Genomic DNA, 9217 nt, shown 5'->3' on the forward strand with positions numbered 1-9217 from the left:
TTTTCCCCCAAATACTTGATGGAAAACCGACCAATATTGCGCAACCTCTTCTGGCTTCAAAAAAAGTTCAATCTGAAATTGATCCTTCGTCTGCCCCCATAAATTTTTCACTGAATAATTTTTAATTTTCGGCGGAATAAAAAAGCAAGCGACCAAAGAACGGTTCAAAAATTAACAAATCAAAATATTGAAAAAAAAAAAATAAAAATTAAAAAAAATGTGCATGGAAAATTTTTTTTTTAATTGCCCCAATTTCCATTTTCCCTCCGGGGTTTTTTGTTTCTAAATTTCCGATCCACAAAAAACAAAAAAATTTCATCGGTTGGTTAAAAGTTCTCAGTTTAAAACAAAAAATTCTTTTTTATATAACGTTTATGGGAAAAGGAAAAAAGCTGTTTAGGGTTCTTATTCGGATTTTCCCAAAAAACCATCTTTAAACTTAAACGCATTTAAAAAAAATTCCCCAAATTGGTCGGGCGTTATTATTTGGGGTACTACAGTTTGACGATTTTTTTTATTCATATTAGAAATATGTATATTTTCTTTTTTTTTTAAATAAAACAATAAATAAAAATAAAAAAAGATGATTTTTATTTTCTCCTGAACATCAGGCGATAAAAAAAAGGTGATATTAAAATAGTTATCTTTTAAAAAATCTCTTGCTAATATCGGTGATTTTTAAAATTTTTTTAAAAAAACGCAAAAATTTGCAAAATCTCATCGGTTCTTTTTGAAACGTTAGTTGGTTCATGACATTCTTTGAAGATTTTCATTTAAATGTTGGCGCTGCGTTTGGTGCCCTTCGGAAGGGTAAATTTTTTGGGCCTTTTTTTTACTTTTCCCCAATAGGGAATTTCCCAAAATTTGTTTTCCCAAACGGCTTATTTCTTGGAACTTTAGACCGGCGTCCCCAAAAAAAAATAGTCAAAGGCTTTAAAACCCCAGATCGGGGGCCCTTTTCGGTCCTTTTTGGGAAATTGTTCCCCAATTTTTCCCCTCAAAATCCAGTATGATGTGTGGCATTAGCGATCTTTTGGGGCCCATGTAAAAGTTCTTTTCCCCTTTTGGCAACAAAGTTTGTCCCAAAACGTTGGATCGCCTTTCCCCGTAACTTGCGTCCGCTCTTTGAAAAAAACGGTCAATGATTAAGCGTACAAACCACCCAAACATGCATTTTGGATGGGGGGTTGCCCCGATCTGCGTTCTTTTTTTTTAAACTATTTTTTGAACCCACAAAACCCCAAAAAGAACAACTATTCCGGGGGAAAAACATTTAAAAATTTGAATTGGCCTCGAAAATTGCCCGGAACCCAAGGCAACGCGGATTTTGTTTTTCAAAAGAAAAATTTAATAATCTCGTTTCAAAAAGAACCCTGAATTTTAAATTTTCGTTTTTTAAAAATTAAGCCTTAAATCCCCTTTTTTGAAGCCAAATAGGGGGTTTTTGTGATGAATTTATTAAACTTGGGTCCGGTTTTTAAATGATGTTCTCTTGGGTTTACTCATCAGACAAGGCATTTTTGGTTTTTTCAACTCTGGTTTATCTCCTTCTCCTTTTTTTCATTTAAATACAAAAGTTGTTAAGTTGGGAAATTTCCCTTTTTTTTTCCTTTCAAAAAAGGAAATTTCATCATTCTTTTTTTAAAAATTTTCCACTAAAAGATATAACCTAAAATAAAAATTTAAGACGTTTGGAATTTGTTTTAATCCCCATTTCGATTCAGTGAAATTTAAGGGTTTTAATATTAAAAACCCGATTTGAAACAATTTATCAAAAAATTTTTTTTATACCAAAAATTAATCTTTTATTTTTTTATCATATGGTTTAAAAAAATGATTATTTATAATAAGCTTTTTCTTCAATAAGAAGATACAATACTGCTTTAAGTAAAAGCCTGGATATTAGGCATGCTGTCAATTATTCTCTAAGCATAGACCTTTGTTTCTGCAAATATTTAGTAAGCTGTAGATCTGAGCAAAGCTTGTATTTTATAAGCATATTATCATTTTTAACAATTATTGAGTTGGATTTAAAACCACTCAAGCCAATTCATTTTGAAAATTGTGAGCCTTTTCAACCTAAGCTCGAAAATGTCTTACGTAGTTAACAACACTCTTTTCACAGTTGCAGAACTAGAAGTCGAAACCTATCGACGTCTCTATATCGATAATTATCTATTGATATTATACCATTAGTATATCGAAAGGTATTGCGAGCAGACAAAAGGAATCGACATCAAGAGATTATTTATCTAAACAAATTGATAAGCACTGTCTATATCTATTTTTTCATTGTGGTGTACATGTTTTCCAGCATTGTATTTATATTACATTGACTATTTTTGCGAAAGTAAACTAAAAAAGTGCTTGACAACATTTTTACGCGTAATAACATAAAACACCTATAACTACAATAAAATAAAATATAAAAAGAAATAAGTTAGAACTGTGATTTGCGTGCATATTACTATTGCCAGTGGTAATTTGTTAATAATGAGAAGAACAAAATATCTGCAGAAGGTAATAAATGTATTAAGGAAAAAAGTTAACAGAAAACTAATGACCCGGTGAGTAAATATATATGCACATTTTTTATCGAAACACACTTACTAATTTATTTAATTTTTTTAGCGAAATTTGACTCGAATTCCGCAAAAGTTTAAATGAGGGTAAATATATGTATCGAGATAGTTCCGGGGGCGGTACATATCGATAATATTTCCCATGTAATCCGGTAATATTTGCGGCCACTAGTTTTGCAACAGATGATTTTTAAAAAGTAAGAAGTGCCAAAAGTGAAAATTGAAAATCTGTTTGGCTAAATCAACATTATTAAAACAAATAAAGAAAAAAAGGAATAGCAGCAAAGTGAGAAAGGAGTTTTTGTACAAGATGAGTAAGGTAAGCAAGCGTCACCTAGGAGAATAATAAGTAGGGAAAGAAAAAAGAATCGTGAAAAGTTAAGACTAGGTAGAAATTACGCTGTCGATAGTGTCGAAACCACTTCACCTGGGATTGCTGGAAATGTAGAGGAGGTTCTACCATATGTGCCAAGTCGCTCAGTGGAAGTCCCATTTCAGCAGAAATTGAAATGTGGTCAATTCGTAATAAAATAAGCCACAAAAGCCTTTCTGAGCCTTTGCACTTCTTGCAGCAGAAAATATTAAAGTACCTAAAAGTGCACAATCTCTATTAAGAAATAAGCCCCAGTTAATGGTGCAAAATATAAGCCCGGGACTTTTTTGTAATTTTGGCATTAAGGCGCAGCTATATAAAATTGGGGAAAAATTGCTTGATTATAACACCATAATTGCAGATATAAATATTGACGGTCTACCCTTGTACCGTAGTAGTAGGATGCAATTGTGGCCACATTCTTCTGAGTTGTTAATGTGCAGAATGTATCTGTTTTTGCCACAGGTATGTATGCTTGGGAAACAGTAAGCCTAATTCTATAGATGAATTTTTAAATGAATTTATTGAAGAAGTCAGTGACCTTCAAACTAATGGGTTTGAATATAGTGGGCGTTACATCGCTTTTAAAATACGGGCATTTGTTTGCGATGCTCCAGCAAAAGCTTTCCTTTGTGGAATACCTGGCCACACATCTAGACATGGTTGCCCGAAGTGCAATCAAGTCGGGAGGAAAAAGGATGGCGTATTAACCTATAGCACGAAAGCCGGAGTAACAGTATCCAATCGGGATTTTTAGATCGCAAGTACCCCAATAAACATCTATCTCTTTTCAAAGAGAATTTATCTCCACTGGAAAAAATTAATATTAACATGATCTCTCAAGTTCCTCTTGATGTTATGCATTTAATCGATTTAGGGGTCATGCGAAAGTTTATTTTACGAGTAATAAATAATAAATCAAATTACAAATTTAAAAAAGAAACTAAATTGTATTTATCCAAAAAAATAGTAGCGTTATCTTCGTACATCACCAGGGAATTTGTTCGTAAACCAAGAACTGTAGATGAAATAGCGAATTGGAAAGCGATTGAGTTCCGCATGTTTCTTTTTTATTATGGAATTTATGTCTTCAAAGATGAGCTTTCGGGTGATGTATATTACGAATTCCTCCTATTGCATTGCGCGTGTAGGTTATTATTCTGCCCAAAAAACTATAACTCTAACATTGATGTAGCGGGAAATATGTTAAAGTTATTCGTGGAAAATTTTGCTGTTGTGTTTGGGGAAAACAGTATTTCGTACAATGTACACTCCCTTTTTCATATTTCAGAAGACGTTAAAGAGCTAGGTATTCCATCGAGTTACTCTGCATATTCCTTTGAAACCCATTTACAAATTTTGAAGTCATATGTGAAAAAACCGACACAAATATTACAACAAATACATAATATGATGAAACATGAAGAAATTGTGGTGGCCCCAAAATTTACTGGTTTTAAAATAAAAAATAACATTATAGTGAGTTTGAATTATAAAGAATTTATGTTATCTAATAAAAGCCCAAATAGTTACTGTTCCGTAAAACCATTTCAGTACATAAGAATTGAGGAATTTAAAGACATTAACAGCAAAGTTATCAAAGGAAAGAGATTTTTACACCTAGAAAGCTATTTCACAGAGCCCATTGATTCGTATACTATGGGAATATGTACTGCGGACCATATTCTGTCATCTGATATAGAGGAGTTTTCTCTGGATGATGTAGAGTATAAATTAATGTGTATCCCTCTTCTAGAGAAAGTTCTTCTTATTCCAATATTACATACTTGCATGTAACCTTCGTTTATTGTAATAGTTAATTTTTTATCATTTTTTTTATGGAAACAATTACTAATTTTTCTTTTCTTCTTGAGCATTTCAAAAACTATGGAGCACCAAATCCCAAAACGTCGACCACAGCAATTCCAATGAAAAAGGCAAGATGTAGGTATTCATCATTTAACAATTATAATCCGTAATTCATAAAAACTTAAAACAAACTTTGCTTTACAGATGGCATTGACACTGCCCACCTTGGACAAAACATTAGTGTATCCAGTGAATGCACTATAGGTGAAGACATCTTCGAAAATGTATTTAGAAAACTACTATTACACTTAAAATGCATTAATTTTTAGAATCACGTGGGATCAGCGTTTCAACGTCGGCCACTAAATATACCAATGGTAAATTCTTTTAGTAATAGTAAATTTGAATTTGTATGTTCGTCTATGATTCGATAATCTGTACTCTGGAGCATTTAAATTTATTGTTTTAGAATCCAACCAAGGCGTGTTTGAAGTTGTTTGCTGCAGCCACTGCAACACGTTTGAAAAGCAGTTACAGGATATTGGCAAAAAATTAGACGACCTGCAATTGATAGTCGAAGCACAGAATACTGCTATAATGGATGCAATAGCGGTCCAAAAGGTGGCGACTGAGAAATTGATTCACCAAGAATCAAAAAATGCACCCATCACAAAATATTTCCCAATAAGTGACGTCCCAGAAATGCATCAGTTGGAGGAAAAAATTACCCCTACTAACAGAGATGTATATGTAAGTTAATTTGATATATAGATTTATATCATAGCTCAGTTTACAAATATTATTTAAACATATTTTATAGGAATCTGCGATGTCTGCTATTTTATGCAACAATCTCAGAAATATAAGGCTGCTGTTAAATAAGGACGTCATAGCGTCAATAAACGTGGATGGTTCACATGGAAAGATAAGCTTAAAATCTTTCCCAAATTTTTATGCTTCATTGACTGGTAAGATAAATATTCCATACCATTGTTTTACACATATGTATGTTTTTATTTCAAGTTAAATTAAATCTTCTTTTTCATTTAGGAGCCATTGCCAAATTACCATTTAAGGGATTGTCGCCGGAGGACGCGCTGCGCAAAGCCATTGCTTTCGAAAAAGCTAAATGCTTTAAGAAAGCTTATCGACAAAAAAAGAAGAATTCTGCATCTTAAACTACTACCCCTCCAATTGTTTTTTTTTTTTTTTTTAATGTAAAACTGCAATAGTACAAAGTTGTAATATTTCAGACTTTAAATTCTGACTTCTTATTTCTGGACTGAATTTTTCTTTTTTAATTTTTATTATAAAATTATTTAAAAAATTTGATTTATAAAACTCGTAAAGAAACCAGAACGAATATTTATTTTAAAATTTTCGCAGCTAAAAACTCACAAGAAATATTCTCCTAAAAGTTTGTAGCCCATTTTATTTCGTTTTTTTTTTCTTAAAGAATAAATTTTGTTCACGCGTTATATGAAAGCAAGAAATCAACGCGAACTTTTTGAGTGGAGTACAAAACTGCGTAAACGATTTTTTTTAAGATACATTTTTTTAAATTTTGATGATAATTTCTTTCATGAGTTTTGCAAAAATTTTGATTTGTCAGATTTATGTTAGAGAAGCTGTATTTAAAGTGTTTAAAGTCAATTAAATAAAAATACATATTTTAAAACGAAGGCTTCGGATAAAATTTATCTTGATTGTTAAAGGGATTTTAGAGGTTTTATAACGACTGGTCTCATTCTGCTACCATTGCGACCTACAAAGCGACTAGTCCCTTTTTATACCCATTTGGGTATAAATGGGTACAATTAGTCTCTTCATAGGACATGCTCGAACAAAAGGGAACAGTTCAGTCCATACAAAGAGATGTAAAGTGGGATTAGTCGCATGTTCCTTTGCGACTAATCCCGGACACATCCCGGACTAGTCGCATTTTTTGCAGGGTATGTATGCATATGTATGAGCTTGCATACATATCGACGCAGATTTTTGCGAGTCACGGAAAAATATTTTAGAATGGACAAATATTATAAATCGACAACTCCGTTATTGCCACTTTTCTGAAAGAAAGAAAGTTGTTCAATTTATGATTTTTAGCTTTTGCATGCTCGGGGAGATGTTACGGCGTCTGTTTTTATGAATGAAGCGAAGTCGCTTGTAGAATTTGCGCCTGCGTCTATGAATGAAATCGTTTTTGTTGTAAAATTAACTACATTTGGGCTTCGCCAATTCGGCTGCCAAATTGACTTTTAATGCTTCTGCTATTTGAGCAATTGTTGTTTTTGTAGAACAATGCTTCAATTTTTTGTTGGTGACATATTCACATGTGTACGCATATGTATGTATGCATGCTTGTGCATTATTTGTTCGGAAATGTATACAAATATATGTATGTACATTAGGGTGATTCAAAATTTTTTTTTTTTTTCAATTGGTACTCGCAAAAATAGGTTCCTAGACACCTTGGGTTTTCGAAAAAATCATAATAGACCATATTTTAGAGCAATCATTTTCCTACAAAACCTAATTAACAAGATATTTTTTCACGTAGTTGGAAGCGAGATATAAATTTTTCTATCTGATAATAAGAAAAAATAGAAAACCGTTAGGCGGAGGACCTTCCCGTTACAATTAAAAACTCATATTTGGAGAGGCTTTCTTAGAGGTGTCTAGGAACCTATTTTTGCGAGTACCAATTGAAAAAAAAAAAAAAAGTTTTTTTGAATCACCCTAATGTACATACTACATATAAGTATGTATGAATGTATGAACAAGCAGATTAATGCGCGCACATGTAATATGTATCTATATATATAAAAGAAAGTGACGTTAGTTACTACGCTTATAAGTCTGCGATTACATGAAGCAACTGTTGTTGCTAATTCTCGGGCGATTCTCTTTTGCTGTCGCCCATTACCTTCACACGAGCAACTTGTGTTGCGCAACTCTGTTTGAGTTTTTTTCTCATTCTAACCCTTGTCATCTTTACTTTAACCCATTGTCGTTTCTTTTTCCTTATAGGCAATCATTTTCTATCACATATATTAATCAGCTCTGTCAATTAAGAAATACATTTTATTTATTAAAACAAAGATATCTCACCCTTTTTACTATCGTCTGAATCAATTTGTATAGCTTCCTCCATACATTTCACAATATCTTTAATTAATTTGATATTTTCGTCATACTCCATTTTCTAAAATATTTATGTTATATTATGTATATTTGTATACATATTTGCAAATTACTTACCAAAAGATGAAATTAAATTTTTTAAATATATTCAAAATATTAATTTCAAAAAAAGATTCGCAAACGAAACTATGTACTACGAAAGAAAGAACACGAATGCCGAAAAACGTCGCAGCGAACTGTTACGAATAAGAACACAAAGCGAGTTGCTGAACACTGGAAACTCGGCGCGATTCTCCTCTCCTCGTCGCCCCCTCGCCTATAAACCAAGAGTTGCCGCAACAAAAGTTGCCTCGTGTAATAGCGCTCTAACTGGAGAACGCCTGGACCGATTTCGGTGATTACCACCAATTCGGACAATTCTCCGCCCAAACCAGAAGAATACTTAAGAAAATTCTCGAAAATTTTCCGAAAAAAAATTATGGAAATTCCGGAAAACCCCTAAAAAGAGCCCTTTTCCTTTCCCATACAAACGAATGAATGCTGTTAGTAACGCTAATGCTCGAGAACAGCTGAACCAATCTTGATGAAATTTTCAGAGGTTGTTCGCTGTGGATCGAGGAAAGTTTAGAAATAAAAAAACCATACGCTTTTCGTGAGGAAAAGTCGGAAAGTTGGTAAATTCCAAAAAAATAACTTTATTTCATAAAAAAATTGTTTTTTCAACTTTTTTCCTTTTGTTTTCAATTGTCAAATTTGCCGTTTGCTTTCTTTATTTCGGTTATTCAAAAAAAAATTATTGAAATTTATTCCGTGAAAACGTTATGTGTGTTTCACACAAAGTGCTCAATTACAGATTGAAATTTGTTACGATGCCACGAAGATGTCGCGTTCGTTTTGGCATCAACATATGTATATTGGCAGCCCATGGCACATGACCGAGTATTCCCAGGATGCGATGACAACGAATGAATTTCTGGATAGCGAGCAATCGAAAAATCGTTACGATGTCAGAGGACAACTTTTTAAACAAAGTTGCGATGTTTTGTAAACTTTTTTAAAGCAAAATTGTTGCTGTTAGATGCTGGATGTACTCTGTTGAGTGGAAAGAGGTTTTAGTTAAAAAAAATCAAATTGAAAACATTTCTAAAAAAGCCCCTCGATCCAGAGATATGAAGCAGAATTATACGAAACCAATATGGTTCATCTAATTACGGACATCACAATACTATCTCGGTTTGTATGTCTGACAATAAATGTACGAAACACTATCCAGGTGCTTTTCATTCGGAAACACAAACTAGAAATTGGA

At 32.7% G+C, this 9217-nt stretch overlaps 1 protein-coding gene across 1 annotated transcript; it reads left to right on the top strand.

Annotated features, from left to right (window-relative positions):
* Positions 1-4850: 4850 nt before the first annotated feature.
* On the top strand, positions 4851-5970 carry LOC126753473 (uncharacterized). Its single transcript, XM_050464989.1, has 6 exons — positions 4851-4899; positions 4969-5028; positions 5094-5141; positions 5234-5514; positions 5585-5732; positions 5815-5970. The coding sequence occupies exons 1-6, from the start codon at positions 4884-4886 to the stop codon at positions 5940-5942; spliced, it is 681 nt and encodes a 226-aa protein (XP_050320946.1). The 5' UTR covers positions 4851-4883; the 3' UTR covers positions 5943-5970.
* The last annotated feature ends 3247 nt before the right edge of the window (positions 5971-9217 follow it).

This window comes from Bactrocera neohumeralis, chromosome 3 (assembly GCF_024586455.1).
Source record: "Bactrocera neohumeralis isolate Rockhampton chromosome 3, APGP_CSIRO_Bneo_wtdbg2-racon-allhic-juicebox.fasta_v2, whole genome shotgun sequence".
Taxonomy (NCBI): Eukaryota; Metazoa; Arthropoda; class Insecta; order Diptera; family Tephritidae; genus Bactrocera; species Bactrocera neohumeralis.